This window comes from Microcaecilia unicolor, chromosome 14 (genome assembly GCF_901765095.1).
Source record: "Microcaecilia unicolor chromosome 14, aMicUni1.1, whole genome shotgun sequence".
Taxonomy (NCBI): Eukaryota; Metazoa; Chordata; class Amphibia; order Gymnophiona; family Siphonopidae; genus Microcaecilia; species Microcaecilia unicolor.
Window position 1 is genome coordinate 10764178 of NC_044044.1, and position 19233 is coordinate 10783410.

The 19233-nt window shown below is 44.8% G+C and overlaps 1 protein-coding gene across 1 annotated transcript in view; it reads right to left on the reverse strand.

Moving 5' to 3' along the window:
* The window catches only part of LOC115458272 (serine protease 55-like), a 46248-nt gene that overhangs the window by 17160 nt on the left and 9855 nt on the right, over positions 1 to 19233 (reverse strand). Inside the window, exons 4-5 of the mRNA XM_030188136.1 lie at positions 8546 to 8805; positions 5099 to 5238 (exon numbers count right to left, since the gene is read on the reverse strand). Of these exons, the coding sequence (XP_030043996.1) occupies positions 5099 to 5238; positions 8546 to 8805 (400 nt within the window). The remainder of the gene's footprint in view (positions 1 to 5098; positions 5239 to 8545; positions 8806 to 19233) is intronic.

Consider the following 19233-nt stretch of genomic DNA (forward strand, 5'->3'; position numbering starts at 1 on the left):
TATCATTTTCGTCGCCCTTCGCTGTACCTTTTCCAATTCTACTATATCTTTTTTGAGATACGGAGACCAGTACTGAACACAATACTCCAGGTGCGGTCGCACCATGGAGCGATACAACGGCATTATAACATCCGCACACCTGGACTCCATACCCTTCCTAATAACACCCAACATTCTATTCGCTTTCCTAGCCGCAGCAGCACACTGAGCAGAAGGTTTCAGCGTATCATCGACGACGACACCCAGATCCCTTTCTTGATCCGTAACTCCTAACGCGGAACCTTGCAAGACGTAGCTATAATTCGGGTTCCTCTTACCCACATGCATCACTTTGCACTTGTCAACATTGAACTTCATCTGCCACTTGCACGCCCATTCTCCCAGTCTCGCAAGGTCCTCCTGTAATCGTTCACATTCCTCCTGCGACTTGACGACCCTGAATAATTTTGTGTCATCGGCGAATTTAATTACCTCACTAGTTATTCCCATCTCTAGGTCATTTATAAATACATTAAAAAGCAACGGACCCAGCACAGACCCCTGCGGGACCCCACTAACTACCCTCCTCCACTGAGAATACTGGCCACGCAATCCTACTCTCTGCTTCCTATCTTTCAACCAGTTCTTAATCCATAATAATACCCTACCTCCGATTCCATGACTCTGCAATTTCTTCAGGAGTCTTTCGTGCGGCACTTTGTCAAACGCCTTCTGAAAATCCAGATATACAATATCAACCGGCTCCCCATTGTCCACATGTTTGCTTACCCCCTCAAAAAAATGCATTAGATTGGTGAGGCAAGACTTCCCTTCACTAAATCCGTGCTGACTTTGTCTCATCAGTCCATGTTTTTGTATATGCTCTGCAATTTTATTCTTAATAATAGCCTCCACCATCTTGCCCGGCACCGACGTCAGACTCACCGGTCTATAATTTCCCGGATCTCCTCTGGAACCCTTCTTAAAAATCGGAGTAACATTGGCTACCCTCCAGTCTTCCGGTACTACACTCGATTTTAGGGACAGATTGCATATTTCTAACAGTAGCTCCGCAAGTTCATTTTTTAGTTCTATTAATACTCTGGGATGAATACCATCAGGTCCCGGTGATTTACTACTCTTCAGCTTGCTGAACTGACCCATTACATCCTCCAAGGTTACAGAGAATTTGTTTAGTTTCTCCGACTCCCCCGCTTCAAATATTCTTTCCGGCACCGGTGTCCCCCCCCAAATCCTCCTCGGTGAAGACCGAAGCAAAGAATTCATTTAATTTCTCCGCTACGGCTTTGTCCTCCTTGATCGCCCCTTTAACACCATTTTCGTCCAGCGGCCCAACCGACTCTTTGGCCGGTTTCCTGCTTTTAATGTATCTAAAAAATTTTTACTATGTATTTTTGCTTCCAACGCTAATTTCTTCTCAAAGTCCTTTTTTGCCCTCCTTATCTCCGCTTTGCATTTGGCTTGGCATTCCTTATGATCTATCCTGTTACTTTCAGTTGGTTCTCTTCTCCACTTTCTGAAGGATTGTTTTTTGGCTCTAATGATTTCCTTTATCTTACTGTTTAGCCACGCCGGCTGACGTTTAGTCTTTTTTCCCTTTTTTCTAATACGTGGAATATATTTGTCCTGAACCTCCAGGATGGTGTTTTTAAACAGCATCCACGCCTGATGCAAGTTTTTTTACTCTGCGAGCTGCTCCTTTCAGTCTTTTTTTCACCATTTTTCTCATTTTGTCGTAATCACCTTTTCTATAGTTAAACGCTAGTGTACTTGATTTCCTAGTTTCACTTCCTTCAATGCCAATATCAAAACCCATTCTTCCAGTGTCCTCTTTCTCTCCCTACCCTTCCATCCAGTGTACTTTCTGCCTCCTCCTTCCAGCATTTTCCATCTTTCTCTCTCCTTTCATCCAGCATTTCTCATCTTTCTCTCTCCATCTGACCAGCCAGGATCTCCCCATTCTTCTTCCCATCAGCTTCTCTCTTTCCTGCCCTTTTCCATGTCCCCTCTTTCTCCCCTCCCCTCTTCCGTCTCATTTCTCTCTCTGTACTGTAGGGGTTATTTCCCTGTGATCTCACCTGAGCTGGTCTTGGTTCATACAAGCCTAATGCATCCTGTTACAAACAAGATGGCTGCTACAACCTCTGACCTGAACCTTTCTGTGTCAGCAAGATCCAGCTTTTCAGCTTGTGGAAAATTACTAGCAGGCAGACCACAGCTAAGGACATTCTGTGTTACAACCACCCTGTTATCACCCTGAGAAGCTGAGAAGGGAGTCAGACCTATGGTTCCAGAAATCCTGATTAGAACCAGAAATGCAGACCAGAAAGTTACCATTTTCAAGGCACAAAAAAAAGGACTCTTCTTGCCCATGCAGTTTGCTGGACAAGAAGAAGATTGGTTCCCTACTGTCACCTGATGGAGAGGTACTAAGAAAGTGGGAACTGAAGTTAGTCGGAGTTAGTCGGAGACCATCAGAGAGTTTGGACTGACAAAAGAAAGGAGAAGATCTGATACCTGTGAACTGCATATCTGGTGAAAATACTCATTGGCTCAGCTATACCAGCCCTGAAGTACAGCCCGGAGTGATTGTGACCCTGCTTCCTGCAGAGAGACCCTGCACTATATCGAGACTAAGGCTCGCTGTAGAGGCAGCTTGAGTCTAAGAAGAAATCTACCCCCATCTCATTGAGAGGCTGCCTTGAGAGACAGCACGGTGAGATTCAGTGATTTACTTTCTATAGTCTGGGATTAGTGATTGGTGTTTATCCAAGAAAGATCGGTTACGTCATAACTTGTGGTCAGGAGATAAAGCTGCTAACTTTGTATTTGACATAAGAACCGTAGTTTAGGTTACAAATCAGGTTTCTGTAATTACCTAGTATTGTAGTCCAGAGTGGCGTGGAGGAGTGGCCTAGTGGTTAGGGTGGTGGACTTTGGTCCTGAGGAACTGAGTTCAATTCCCACTTCAGACACAGGCAGTTCCTTGTGACTCTGGGCAAGTCACTTAACCCTCTATTGCCCCATGTAAGCCGCATTGAGCCTGCCATGAGTGGGAAAGTGCGGGGTACAAATGTAACAAAAAAAGAATCATTGTGTATAGTTTTATTCAGTAGCAATCTAGTTCTGTTTTATTATTAGCAAGTTCTTTATATATTTTTGTATTTTGCTAAGCTTTGCTACAGAGTTATTCTATATATTTGTATATCTTCTTTATCAATAATAAATCTAATATATATATATATCAGCTTTGGATTTGGTTTCACTTCTCGGTAATGGCAAGTTTGGCTAGCTGCCAAAAGCAAGGTCCTATGTTCCCCTAGACAAGAGTCCAGAATATTTGCTTGGGCAGAGTTCTGCATCATCGTCGGACCTTGGCATAAATAATAATCTGTTGGGAGTTGCTTTTCCTATAAGAATTATTTATGATTATTCTACCTACAGTACCCATCCAGAGTCCCACTCTTCTTTCATTTTCTCCCCTCTGCTCTCTCCATTTAGCACTTCCTGCCTCCCTCTCAACACCCTTTCCCACTTCCCCTTCCCTTTCTACCCAGTACCCAGTGTTTACTGGCCGCTGCTGCTCCCCCCAATAAAACAAAATAATCAAGCGCGGGGCCACAGCAACCTTCAAGCACGCAAAGTCGGCTTTGCCGTCTTCTGCCCCCGCTGACATCAATTTCCCATTCTGGGGGTCAGAGGACGAGCAGAGCCGATAGCGCATGCCAGAAGGTCGCTGCGGCCCTGTGCTTGCTTTTCTTGTTTTGCTGTGGCTGCTGCTGCTCATCAAAAGTAGCAGCAAGAGTGGCAGTGGATCCCCTGGCACACAGTGAGGCATATTTTCAAAGCACTTAGCCTTCCAAAGTTCCATAGGTTTCTATGGAACTCCTATGAAACTTTGGAAGGCTAAGTACTTCGAAAATATGCCTAAGTGGGTCTCAGGGGAGACTTTCCCGCTTTGGAGGGAGTGTGGAAGTCTTGCAAAGCCGCTGCTTGAACTCTCGGCAGTCATTTTGAATCGGCACCGGGATGGGAGGCAGCAAGCCAGTCTACAGCCGTGCTGGGCAGGAAAGAGGGGGCTCATTCCTGCCCTGAAGAGGTCAATAGACCACCAGGGCACTACAGTAAGTGAGGGGAGGATAGGAAACCCTTAGGCCCGCCTTCCCGTTCCTCCAAAAATCTGGACAAATGGGCAGGCTGACAAAACCCACTCAGTTGCAAGGCCGTGTCCTCAAATAGAGGACATGTCTGGGTAGAACCAGACGTATGGATAACCCTACCTATTCCCAACTTACTTGGTTTACACTAGGCATCCACCTAGCTATACCAGTAGGGGGGAGGGGTTAACACACGCAAATGCACATGCACACACATGCATGTAAATACAGAAACACAATAATAACTTAGAAATATAGAATCGATAAGGCCAGTAAAGTCCATCTATTTTCTTCTGAATTTACATCCTAGGGCAATGCCATAGGTGCCAGTTAATCTCAGATATTTCCCTCACTTCTTCACAACTAAATATCCTTTAGGCCTATCCTGGGACCTCTTGAATTCTATTCTTTTTCTTTTGAATCCATCACTTTCCCAAGAAACTGTTTCATGCATTCACCATCCTTTCTATGAAGAAATATTTCCATATGTTACTCATGAGTGTACCCATATCATCAGCTCTTCTAAAACTTTTTTTTCACTGAAAAGGTTTTTTGCTTCCTGCACATTATGGGTCCTTTTATTAAGGTGCACTAATCCATGTGTTGAGGAGTAGCCTAATGGTTAGCACAACAGGCTGAGAACCGGGGGAACTGGGTTTGATTCCCACTGCAGCTCCCTGTGACTCTGGGCAAGTCACTGAACTCTCCATTGCCCCAGGTACAAAAACAACTACCCATATATAACGTAAACCACTTTGACTTTAACCATAGAAAGGCAGTATGTCAAATCTCACCCCTTTTCCCTATTTATATCTTAAAGGTATTGAAATATTTCTATCATAACCCCCCCACCCCAGCATATAAATATTTAGGTCCTTAAATTTAATCTCATTGGGCCGTGACATACAATATCTCAAACTGTATTATAAGTAAAATGTAACCTGGCAAACGCTAGGTCCTCCTTCTTCATGGCCAGCACATAACATGTTCCACGTTAATTGTTTGTACCAGTCCTGACATGTTTTGAACTTTATCAGGAATACCGGCGCCTTCCGTAACTTTGTTTCAGTCTTATAGCTGTCTGTAAAAAAACAAAACATAATTTACCGAACAGAAGTAAATATATCCCTCCATGTAACTTAGCAGCTTTGCAGATGGGACAAGGCAGTGGCTCAACAGCAGTGTTGTACAGTGCATACTGCCATGAGACGAGGCCTGCGCTTTATTCCTGATTTAGGCCTTGTACTCCCTGGGTCAGCAACAGCTGGAAATGCTGCAGAGGCAGCATTCAGGTTTCAAGTTTGTTATCCCGCCAATAAGCAAGGCCTTCTGAGTGGCTTACAAAAGTTTAAAAAATAGACATTAGCAGTGAAGGAAAAGAAAAAGGTACAATCTTAAAGGAAAATGCAGAAAGAGTAAATATAGCTGTGTGTCTCAGAAGCCAACCCTCCTGCCCTTTTGTACAAAATTATATTATAATATGAGGAGAGATATGAAAGAGGTCTATAAAATAATGAGTGGAGTGGAAAGGTTAGACGTGAAGCGTCTGTTTACTCTTTTCAAAAGTACTAGGACCAGGGGCATTCAATGAAGCTACAAAATAGTAAATTTAATACAAATCAGAGAGAGGTTTTCTTCACTCAACGTGTAATTAAACTCTAGAATTCCTTGCCAGAGAATGTGGTAAAGGCGGTTAGCTTAGTGGGGTTAAAAAAAAGTTTGGACGGCTTCCTAAAGGAAAAGTCTATAGACCATTATTAAAATGGACTTGGGGAAAATCCACTGCTTATTTCTGGGATAAGCAGCATAAAATGTTTTGTACTTTTTTGGGATCTTGCCAGATATTTGTACCCTGGATTGGCCACAGTTGGAAACAGGATGCTGGGCTTGATGGATCTTTGATCTATCCAAGTATGGCAATACTTATGTACTTATGTACTTAAAAGGTTCTAGATTCTTTTTATGTTCTGCATTGTTGTATCCCAGCCATCAATCGCTATCAAATAAAGAAACCAAAGTGTGCACATATTCTGTGAAAGCATCCTGAAAAAGAGGAGTCTTCAAACCTGACTTAAATTTCTCAAACGAAGTTTCTAGACATGGGGGGAGGGGGAGAGCATTCCTTAAAGTGGGTCCAGTGGCACTAAAAACAGTCAATATTCAGCCCACGGTGGTCAGGGGTTTCTACTACTGTATGCAAAACCAGCCCTGAATATTTGACGCTGAGCTCCGTCCAGGCCTCAGCATTACATATCCTGGGTCAACCCATACATGCTGGCTCCTGGAGCTTGTGCAGGTCCCCGGTCGATATTCAGCCAGGACCCACTGTCCCAATCATGGCACACAACTAGTAGCTGAATTTAGGGCCCATGAGTACACGGCCTTTGTTCTTGAGATTTTCATCCAATTTTAACTATTCAGCTGTATTTATCTTCCACCAGTTCAAGCAGATGAGTTACAACAATAACAATAGTAGAGGAGTGTGGTAGCCGTGTTAGTCCACTCTTAAGGTTATCAATAGAAATCAAACAAAATAAAACATGGAAAAGAAAATAAGATGATACCTTTTTTATTGGACATAACTTAATACATTTCTTGATTAGCTTTCGAAGGTTGCTCTTCTTCCTCAGATCGGAAATAAGCAAATGTGCTAGCTGACAGTGTATATAAGTGAAAACATTCAAGCATTACTATGACAGTCTGACAGGGTGGGAGGATGGGGGTGGGTAGGAGGTATGCTTGGGGACATCAAAGCATATCATTTAATGTGTACAGGAAGGAGGAGAGGAGGGTAGGTGGAGGCGAGTGGTTACAAGTGGTTACGAGTCATAAGCAATGTTAAAGAGGTGGGCTTTCAGTCTAGATTTAAAGGTGGCCAAGGATGGGGCAAGACGTAGGGGCTCAGGAAGTTTATTCCAGGCATAGGGTGCAACGAGACAGAAGGCGCAAAGTCTGGAGTTGGCAGTAGTGGAGAAGGGAACAGATAAGAAGGATTTATCCATGGAGCAGAGTGCACGGGAAGGGGTGTAGGGAAGGACGAGTGTGGAGACATACTGGGGAGCAGCAGAGTGAGTACATTTATAGGTTAGTAGAAGAAGTTTGAACAGGATGCGAAAACGGATAGGGAGCCAGTGAAGGGACTTGAGGAGAGGGACCCTGGCGGAAGATGAGACGGGCAGCAGAGTTTTGAACCGATTGGAGAGGGGAGAGGTGACTAAGTGGGAGGCCAGCAAGAAGCAAATTGCAGTAGTCTAAACGAGAGGTGACAAGGGTGTGGATGAGTGTTTTGGTAGAGTGCTCGGAAAGAAAGGGACGGATTTTACGGATGTTGTAAAGAAAGAAACAACAGGTCTTGTACAGAAATAAAAACTGAATATTGGCCAGCACCCAAATAACTTCCAGCAGCCAGTCAAGACCTGGATATTCTGCTGGTGTCTGGACAAGGCCCAGAACTGAATATCCAGTTCTATTTCAACCCACTTTGATCAGCGTTTGTAAAAATGCTGTTATTGGGCCGAATACTGTCCCCTGTAGTTTTAACCTTTATCTATATGTTACTATGTAATTGTCTATTAGTTGTTTATTTTACTAGTACTATTGTAAACCACTTAGGTATTAATTTTGATGGGCAGCTTATCATATAAAGATAAAACTTGAAAACTGACCCATTTGTGGACCTCAAGTACTGAGAGTGTTACAAAGGACCTACCCCATCCCCCCAGGCACCTACAACATCTATTATCCTCCTTACATTATTTAGACAATTGTAGAACCCCTCTTTGGAGAAACAGTCTGGTTGCCTTATCCATCTCCTGGGAAAAACAGAATCTTTATTAGGCCAACACAAAAATGATCTAACAATGAAGCAGTACCATGAGTTTTACAAACCACATCAGTTCCTTCTTCAGATTAGCCACATCTGGGACTTTAGTTCTGGAGAAGGAACTGGCATGATCTGAAGATCTCAGGTGCCGCATTATCTTTGGATAATTCTTATATTAGAAGGTCCAAGAACACAGCAGATCAAGCGATCCACAAAATCCAAGCAGTGCAAAGGAGCAGATCAGAATAAGAAAATTGTTTTCAAAAACTTTATTCTTGTGAGCTGTAGAAATAAAACCAAATAAGGGCTTGTTTGGTTTTATTTCTAGAGCTACAAGAATAAAGTTTTTGAAAACAATTTTCTTATTCCGATCTGCTCCTTTGTATTAGTCCAATAAAATGGATCTCAGCCATCAGACAATGCATCAGTTTTTGCACTATTTCTTTCATTGTCAGTTTTAGGATGTTTGATGACTCCTTGAGGAGCTTAAGGCTTTCTTTTTTCCCTTCTTCTGGACTGAACCATTTTTCATCTATCTAATAGCACTGCCACACAGTTTACTCACTAGATTTCACTGTCCCCCACCCAACAGCATAGCATGATTGCCAGTCGTTGTATTCCAATTCGCCTGCAGGTGGGAGGCAGATGGGTCTTTTCAGCACGTTGAACTGTATTGGCTCCATGAGTAGCAGCAGCCCAATGTCATAGTCGAATTTGTCAAAGTCGAACAACGGATAACTGAAGATAGTCTTCACCAATATCAATTCCTTTCTTTGATGGATGGATGTCACTCCAACTTCCACTCTCACATGATCGGCGGTATAACTGAGAACAAAGAAACTATTAGAGAACGTGTGAAGACCAGCTTGTCCATTAGGCAGACCTAGGCGATCACCTAGGATGCAGCAAATTTAGAGGTAGCACCAGAAACTTTGATATACATGAACACAAAATGTTCAACCCAATGACTATTGATCAGTACCTAAAATCTCAGGTAGCATAAAACAACCCTTTGCTTCCTCCTCTAGTCCCTTCCCTCTCGGAGAGTGTGCAGGGAACTGGGAGTGGGGGTTAGGGACAGAGCACAGCTACGTATCTACCACTTTGCTTCTTAAATCTAGCCCTTCCCCTTCTGTTTTCACTTTCCTTCTACAGGGAACAGATGAGTAGTAGGGTTGGCCTGTTAGTAGATAGACTTGGTGTCTGCCTAGGATGGCAGCATTTGGAGGGTGGTGCCGTGGCAGGAGAGCATCATCTAAACTTTCCTTCTTTACCCTGGTCCCATGTCTAGCATGTTCCTCCTCAGTGGCATGCAGTGACATTTGTAATAGGGGATTCAGTAAATATACCAAATGACAAGAGGGGCTCAGTGACACCAACATTGCACCTCCCAACCTCACAAAAGCAAGAACCAATTGACCCCCCCCAAATACCACCTGTATCACTTTTCAGTGCTCTTTCCCTCATAAACTGTACCCAACTGCTTCTTTCTCTCCCTTTTATCCCATGCACTTCCCCTCACTTGCCTCCTATTTGTTCACAAACACTCTCCCTGCCCCTTATTCTGCTGTCCACTTACCTACCTCTCTTCCCCACCCTCTCAGTCCCAGTACCTTCTCTTCCTCCCCTTCTCTCTTCCTAACCCCACCCACACTCCCCAGTCTTCCCTCCTTGTGACCTTAACTTCCTTCATTCTGCCCACACCCTTCTTTCTCCTCATTTTATCCCACACCCCATCTTTCTTTCCATCCTGCCGCAACCCTAACCCCATCTACTACTACTACTTATCACTTCTATATCGCTACAAGGCATACGCAGCGCTGTACACCATACATGAAAAGACAGTCCCTGCTCAAAGAGCTCACAATCTAAATAGCACAGACAGACTGAACAACTAAGAGGTAAGGGAATTAAAGAGGTGGGGATAAAAGGGTACAGGGCAAGTGAGTAGTGGTTAGGAGTCGAAAGCAGTGTTAAAGAAGTGGGCTTTTAGCCTGGATTTGAAAATGGCAAAACCCGGGGCTAGACGTACAGGCTTGGGAAGTCTATTCCAGGCGTGATGTGCAGCAAGATAAAAGGAATGGAGTCTGGAATTAGCAGTAGAGGAGAAGGGGACAGACAAGAGAGATTTATCCACAGAACGGAGTACCCGAGGGGGGGCATAGGGAGAGACAAGAGTGGAGAGGTACTCGGGAGCGGTAGAGTGAATGCATCTCTTCCATTCTTGCCATCCTAAACTCTCCCATCTGTACCCACAACCCCTACCCTCTGTACCCCTTTTGCCCTATTCCTTTTCTTACCATTCTAAAACCCAACCCCCACCCCACACTCACCTCTTTCTGCCCCACTGCTCCCCTTCCCTCTTTCTGCTCTTGCTTCCTAAACCCCCCTCTCTCTCCCTTACAACCTGACCAGGCCAAAAAAAAAAAGGTATTGGTCCTAGTAGGTCCCTCCTTCTCCTACCACCATGATGATAACTCAACTTTTCTTTTTTCCCCTTCAATGATCTGTGGAGATGTTGCAGCTATGGAAGTGGGGAGGGAGGAAGTGGGAGCGATGGAAAGCTGCAAGGGAAATGCTGCCTTCTGCTGCTTCTTGGAGACCGAGTTGCCTAAGGTTGCACAGGTTCGCCGAGAGGGGGAGGGCTAGATTCCCAGGGCCCGACCTCCAAGGGGGGGGGGCCTGGCACCAGCAAGGCTTCTGAAGGCAGGCAGAAGGCTCTGCTCCCTTGGTCTATCTCTCTTCTGGTCCTGTATATTGGGACCCGGGTGATTGCATTAACGCGATAGTCTGGGTCCCAGCACACAGGAACAGGAGAGTGACAGACTGAGGGAGGAGAAGGTGCAGAAAGGTAGGGGGCAGCAGCCCTGTCATAATGAAAGACAGATGGATGAAGGGGACTGGAACTGGGGCCTGAAAAGGAAGGTAGGTGGGATAAGGGGGCTGAAAAGGGGACAGGGAGAAAATGACTGGGGCTGGAACTGGGGGCTGAAATGAGGGGGCAGGAGAGAGAGAGAGAGGGGGGGGGGGATAGATTGTGGATGGAAGGGAGAGAGGGAATAGAGGTTGACCACAGACACAGCCAGCCTGTTATGATTCTGTAAGACAGGCAGGGGAATGACTGGGACTTTGTTTGTTTACTCCTCTCATTGCTCGTAGCTTCTCTGTGTGCTGGTTGTTCCCAGCGTATACTTGTTTGTTTACCTAGCTAAGCTGCTTTCCCTGATTACCTTGCTTCCCTACACCTGTGGGTGCTCTGTTGCTCTGTCTCTGTGTGCTACTGAGTTCTGGTACTACTGGTAGGAACATTGTGTTTTCCTTTGCTAGCTTTAAACCTTTAACTGCAGTGTAAGCCCTGCTTCTTCCTGACATGAGTGTTGTTAGCAGCCCTTCCTTTTAGCCTGCTTTAACTCTTTGTCTGCTGTGGTTGTCTCCTGAGTCCTATAAGCATTGCTCCTTATCAGTCGGGTGTATGTAAAGGCAGCTTTCCCTGTTTGCTTGCTTTTCCCTTTGTCTCTAGTGTCTGTTATTTGACTCTGTGGCACAGCCTTGTGCACTCTTGTGTGTGGTTTCCCTTGACTCCTTAGTGCTGAGTGGCTCAGTCCTGTGTATTCCTATAAGTGGTTTCCCTTAATCCTTGAGTGATGTGTAGCACAGCCTTGTGTATTCCTATAGGTGGCTTCCCGTTTCCCTTGGGTGTTGTGTGGCACAGCCTAGTGTGTTTGTGTGCTGTATGGTACAGCCTAGAGTGTTCCTGTGGAGCTTCACTCCTATAGAATCTGTGTCCCATTCTTTCCTTGGCTTTCTCTTCCCCTAGTCATAGCCTGTACCTGCCAGCTTCATGTCTGTCGCCCTTCCCTTGTGTCACTAGCTAGCACTGTGTGCATTGCATGTGCTCCAGTCCCTTCTGGGACTCCTCGTTGTTCTTTTTCCCTTCCCTAGTGTGTGACTCGGTTCCAGATCGGCCGTGAGCCCCGTACGCTTGGACTCTGTACAAGTGGGTTCCCGTTCGGACGTGAGGCCCGCCTGAGTGGTCTATCTCCCTTTTCTGCTGGTGCCGGCTGAGTGTCCTGAGTGTGCGGGGGCTTTGTGGCTGTGGTATTGTGTAGCGGCTGTTTGGTCCACCCTAGGCCTTGGCCAAGATCCTTCCTAAGCCTCGGCCTAGGATCAAGGGTTCACAAATGGATTAAAACAGCCCTTCTTGGATTAGTGTGATCCAGGACCAGGACTATTCCTGCACTCTGTTAAAGTGACTCTCACGCTTATTTTCAAAAGAGAAGGACGCCCATTTTCTCGCAAGGTCGTCCAAATCGGCATAATCGAAAGCCAATTTTTGGACACCCTCGACTGCTTTCCATCGCGGGGCCGACCAAAGTTCGAAGGCGGGACTGTGGCGTGATTAGGAGATAGTCGTCTTCGGCCGATAATGGGGAAAAAGAGGGCGTCCCTGACGAGCACTTGGATGACTTTACCTGGTTGTGTTTTTCTTACGACCAAGGCACAAAAAGGTGTCCGAACTGATCAGATGACCACTGGAGAGAATCAGGGATGACCTCCCCTTACTCCCCCAGTGGTCACTAACCCCCCCAACCCACAAAAATTCTTTAAAAATATTTTGTGCCAGCCTCTATGCCAGCCTCAAATGTCATACTCAGGTCCATCACAGCAGTATGCAGGTCCTGGAGCTGTTTTAATGGTGCAGTGCACTTCAGGCAGGCGGACCCAGCCCCATCTCCCCCCCCCCCCCTACCAGTTACACTTGTGGTGGTAAATGTGAGACCTTCAAAACCCACCCGAAACCCACTGTACCCATATGTAGGTTCCCCCCTTCACTCCTTAGGACTATGGTAGTGTTGTGCAGTTGTGGGTAGTGGGTGTTGGGTATGGTTTGGGGGGCTCAGCACCCAACATAAAGGAGCTATGCACCTGGGAGAAATTTATGAAGTCCACTGCAGTGCTCCCTAGGGTGCCTGGTTCGTGTCCTGGCATGTCAGGCGGACCAGTGCACTACGAATGCTGGCTGCTCCCATGACCAAATGGCTTGGATTTGGTTGTTTCTGAGATGGGCATCCTCAGTTTCCATTATCACCGAAAATCGGGGGTGACCATTTCTAAGGTCAACCTAAATGTTGAGATTTGGGCATCCCCGACCGTATTATCGAAATGAAAGATGGCCGCCCATCTTATTTCGATAATAGTGGTTTCCCAGCCCCTTCGAGGGGCTGTCCTGAGAGAAAACTTGGGCGCCCCGTTCGATTATGCCCTTCTATATCTTTTTTTGAGATGCGGCGACCAGAATTGAACACAATATTCGAGGTACGGTCGCACCATGGAGTGATAGAAAGGCATTATATTGTCCTCATTTTTGTTTTCCATTCCTTTCCTAATAACACCTAACATTCTATTTGCTTTCTTAGCCACAGCAGCACACTGAGCAGAAGGTTTGAACGTATCATCAACGACGACAACTAGATCCCTTTCTTGGTCCGTGACTCCTAACGTGGAACCTTGCATAACGTAGCTATAATTCTGATTCCTCTTTCTCATATGCATCACTTTGCACTTGCTCACATTAACCATCATCTGCCATTTAGACACCCAGTCTCCCAGTCTCGTAAGGTCCTCTTGTAATTTTTCCTTCCCACAATTTAACTACTTTGAATAACTTTGTGTTGTCAGCAAATTTAATTACCTCACTAGTTACCACCATCTCTAGGTCATTTATAAATATGTTAAAAAGCAGCAGTTCCCGCTCAGACCCTTGGGGAACCCCACTATCTACCCTTCTGAATTGAGAATACTGACCATTTAACCCTACTCTCTGTTTTCTATCTTTTAACCACAATAGGACACTACCTCCTATCCCATGACTTTCCAATTTCCTCTGGAGTCTTTCATGAGGTACTTTGTCAATGCTTTCTGAAAATCCAGATACACAATATCAACCGCCTCACCTTTATCCACATGTTTGTTCACCCCTTCAAAGAAATGTAATAGATTGGTGAGGCAAGATTTCCCTTCACTAAACCCATGTTGGCTTTGTCTCATTAATCCATGCTTTTGAATATGCTCTGTAATTTTGTTCTTTATAATAGTCTCTACTATTTTGCCTGGCACCGACGTAAGACTCACCGGTCTATAATTTCCTGGATCTCCCCTGGAACCTTTTTAAAAAATTGGCGTTACATTAGCCACCCTCCAATCTTCTGGTAACACACTCGATTTTAAGGATAAAATTAAATATTACTAAAAATAGTTCTGCAAGTTCATTTTTCAGTTTTATCAGTACTCTGGGATGAATGCCATCCAGTCCAGGAGATTTGCTATTCTTCAGTTTGTAGAACTGCCCCAATACATCCTCCAGGTTTGCAGAGAATTCATTAAGTTTCTCCGAATCGTTAGTTTCGAGTACCATTTCTGGCACCGGTATCCCACCCAAATCTTCCTCGGTGAAGACCGAAACAAAGAATTCATTTAATCTCACCGCTACAGCTTTGTCTTCCCTGATCGCCCCATTTACTCCTCGGTCATCTAGCGGTCCAACTGATTCTTTTGCCGGCTTCCTGCTTTTAATATACCTAAAAAAATATTTTATTATATGTTTTTGCCTCCAACGCAGTCTTTTTTTCGAAGTCCCTCTTAGCCTTCCTTATCAGCGCTTTGCATTTGACTTGACATTCCTTATGCTGTTTCTTATTATTTTCAGTCGGTTCCTTCTTCCATTTTCTGAAGAATTTTCTTTTAGCTCTAATAGCTTTGACACCGCTTTTGAGTCCTAACACTGCTCACTTGCCTGTACCTTTTATCCCCTCCTCTTTAATTCCCTTTACCCCTTCATTGTTCTGTCTGTTATCTATCTTATTTAGATTGTGAGCTCTTTGAGCAGGGACTGTCTTTATGTGTATGGTGTACAGCGCTGCGTATGCCTTGTAGTGCCATAGAAGTGTTAAGTAGTAGTAGTAATAGCTTCCTTCCCCTCACTTTTTAACCATGCTGGCGGTCATTTGCTCTTCCGTCCTTCTTTTTTTAGTGCCCGGAATATATTTGTTCTGGGCTTCCAGGATGGTGTTTTTGAACAGCATCTATGCCTGATGTAAATTTTTGACCCTCGCAGTCGCTCCTCTAAGTTTTTTTTTCACTGTTATTCTCATTTTATCATAGTCTCCTTTTTTAAAGTTAAACGCCAACGTATTTGATTTCCTATGTTTACTTACTCCAAAGCTAATATCATATCTGATCATATTATGGTCACTGTTATCAAGTGGCCCCAGCACCATTACCCCCCCCCCCCCCCCCCCCGCACCAGATCATGTACTCCAGTAAGGACTAGGTCTACAATTTTTCCTTCTCTCATCGGTTCCTGCTCCATAAAGCAGTCCTTGATTTCATCAAGGAATTTTACCTCCATAGCGTGCCCCGATGTTACATTTACCCAGTCAATATCGGGGTAATTGAAATCACCCATTATTATTTTGTTGCCCAGTTTGTTTGCGTCCTTAATTTCCTTTAACATTTCTGCATCCGTCTGTTTATCCTGGCCAGGCGAACGGTAGTACACATCTATCACTATCCTTTTCCCCTTTAGACGTGGAATTTCAATCCATAGTGATTCCAAGAAGTGTTTTGTTTCCTGCAGAATTTTTAACCTATTTGATTCAAGGCTACCCCTCCACCAATATACAATGCTACCCCTCCACCTATTCGATCCACCCTATCAATATGATATAATTTATACACCGGTATGACAGTGTCCCACTGGTTATCCTCCTTCCACCAGGTCTCAGAGATGCCTATTATATCTAATTTTTCATTTAGTGCAATATATTCTACCAGTATATTCTACCAATCGGTGTACCTCAAGGTTCTGTTCTCGGTCCTCTCCTGTTCTCCATCTATACTTCTTCCCTTGTCTCTCTGATATCTTCCCATGGCTTTCAATACCATCTCTTTGCTGATGACTCCCAAATCTACCTCTCTACCCCCAAAATCTCAACCAGCATCCAGACCAATGTCTCAGCCTGCCTATCTGACATCGCTGCCTGGATGTCTCAACGACACCTGCAACTTAACATGGCCAAAATCGAGCTCCTCATCTTTCCCTCTAAACCTACCTCTCCTCTCCCCCCTTTCTCTATTTTGGTGGATGGCACTCTCATTCTCCCAGTCTCATCAGCCCGGAACCTTGGGGTCATCTTCGACTCCTCTCTCTCCTTCTCTGCTCACATTCAGCAGACTGCCCAAACCTGTTGTTTCTTTCTCTATAACATCAGCAAAATCCGTCCCTTCATCTCTGAGCACTCTACCAAAACCCTTATCCACACTCTTATCACCTCCCGTCTTGATTATTGTAACCTACTACTCACCGGCCTCCCTCTCAGCCATCTCTCTCCTCTTCAATCAATCCAAAACTCTGCTGCGCAACTCATTTTCCGCCAAAGTCGCTATGCCCACATTAGCCCTCTCCTTAAGTCACTTCACTGGCTCCCTATCCGTTTCCGTATTCTATTCAAATTTCTCCTATTGACCTATAAGTGCATTCACTCTGCCGCTCCCCAGTACCTCTCCACTCTTGTCTCCCCCTACGTCCCCCCTCGAGTGCTCCGTTCTGTTGATAAATCTCTCTTGTCCGACCCTTTCTCCTCTACTGCTAATTCAATACTCTGTTCCTTTTATCTCGCTGCACCTCACGTCTGGAATGGACTTCCCGAGCCTGTATGTCTTGCCCCGTCTTTAGCCGTTTTCAAGTCCAAACTCAAAACCCACCTCTTTACCTCTGCTTTTGACTCCTAACTCACTTACCCTGTCTTTTGTCCTCACCTCTTTATTCCCTTACCCTCAATTGTTCTGTCTGTTTACCTGTCTTATCTAGATTGTAAGCTCATTGAGCAGGGATTGTCTTCTGTGTATGGTGTACAGCGCTGCGTATGCCTTGCAGCGCTATAGAAATGATAAGTAGATATATAGATATTCTAACTCTTCCATCTTATTTCTTAGGCTCCTGGCATTTGCATATAGACATTTCAAACTGTTTGTTGTTCCTATTTACATCATGCTTAGTACTTGACAGTATTAATTTGCAATCTTTGTCTGATTTTTATTTTTATTTAAGGACACCTGATCTAGTATGGTCTCTTTTGCAACCTCACTATCAGGATACCCTATGTTCCCTGTTTTGGTGATATCTTTGAAAGATATCTTATCCCGAACCATGCGCTTTTGAGCGACTGTCGGCCTTCCCTCAGTTTCTAGTTTAAACGCTGCTCTATCTCCTTTTTAAATGCCGATGCCAGCAGCCTGGTCCCACCCTGGTTAAGGTGGAGCCCATCCTTTTGGAATAGGCTCCGCTCCCCCTTCCCCAGAATGTTGCCCAGTTCCTAACAAATCTAAAACCCTCCTCCCTGCACCATCGTCTCATCCACACATTGAGACTCCGGAGCTCTGCCTGTCTCTTGGGCCCTGAAAATGCTACCCTAGGGGTCCTGGATTAGAGCTTTCTACCTAAGAGACTAAATTTGGCTTCCAGAACCTCTCTCCCACATTTTCCTATGTCATTGCTAACCACATGTACCAAGACAGCCAGCTCCTCCCCAGCACTAACTAAAATCCTATCTAGGTGATGCGTGAGGTCTGCCACCTTCGCACCAGGCAGGCAAGTCACCAGGTGATCCTCATGTCCACGAGCCACCCAGCTATCTATATGCCTAATGATCGAATCACCAACTACAACAGCTGTCCTAACTCTTCCCTCATGGTATCTCTCCCAAATCTTCCTTGGTGAAGACCGAAGCAAAGAATTCATTTAATCTCTCCGCTATGGCTTTGTCTTCCCTGATTGCCCCTTTTTACCCCTCGGTCATCTAGGGGTCCAACTGATTCTTTTGCCGGCTTCCTGCTTTTAATATACCTAAAAAAAATTTGCTATGTGTTTTTGCCTCCAACGCAATCTTTTTTTTCAAAGTCCCTCTTTGCCTTCCTTATCAGCGCTTTGCGTTTGACTTGACATTCCTTATGCTGTTTCTTATTATTTTCAGTCGGTTCCTTCTTCCATTTTCTGAAGAATTTTCTTTTAGCTCTAATAGTTTCCTTCACCTCACTTTTTAACCATGCTGGCTGTCGTTTGCTCTTCCGTCCTCCTTTTTTTAGTGCGCGGAATATATTTGGCCTGGACTTCCAGGATGGTGTTTTTGAACAGCATCCACGCCTGATGTAAATTTTTGACCCTCGCAGCCGCTCCTTTAAGTGTTTTTTTACACCCTTCTTCTCATTTTATCATAGTCTCCTTTTGAAAGTTAAACGCTAACGTATTGGATTTCCTCCGTATACTTACTCCAAAACTAATATCAAATCTGATCATATTATGATCACTGTTATCAAGTGGCCCCAGCACCATTACTTCCCTTATCAGATCATGCTCTCCACTGGGTCTAGAATTTTTCCTTCTCTTGTCGGCTCCTGTACCAGCTGCTCCATAAAGCAGTCCTTGATTTCGTCAAGGAATTTTACCTCCCTAGCATGCCCTGACGTTACATTTACCCAGTCAATAATCGAGGTAATTGAAATCACCCATTATTATTGTGTTGCCCAGCTTGTTAGCGCCCCTAATTTCCTTTATGTTCTTATGTGCTGCAAGTTCCATAATGCACCAGGCAGAACTGCAAAGGGCTCCCGATTTTTGAGGGAGATTTTAGTATATATCCCCAGCCCCACCCCACTGCCTTGGCTCCACCCACTCTACCACATGGCTCCACCCCCTGGCACACCTCAGTCTCATGGCCATTTCAGAAAATATTTTATTGACAGCAGTGACAACAGAGATGGGTAAGAGGGAGTGTTTCAGTTCAATTTAAAACACCCCCTCTATCCAGTTATCTATTCCCCCCAGTGATATACAGTACATTTTGAGCTTAAGCCCATTCTAAAATTGTGGCACCAGATGAATCGCTGGCAGAGCTGCCAAAGCCACGCTAGTTGAAGTCCACTGCATGGGCCTCCTACCATGCTGTTTGAGCAGTGCAGCATGTGTCAGCTGCCAATGCCAGTCCTTCCGCATGTGCTCAGTTCAGGCACTTGAAAATGGACAATAAGATGACACCTTTTATTGTACTAGCCTAATATCTTTTTCAGTTAGCTTTAAGAGGCCAAGACCTTCTGCCTCAGGTCAGATCAGGACAGGACAGTATACTGCTGTAATGGTATCCTCTCCTGACCTGAGGAAGGAAGTGTTGGTCTCTGAAGGCTAATCAAAAATGTATT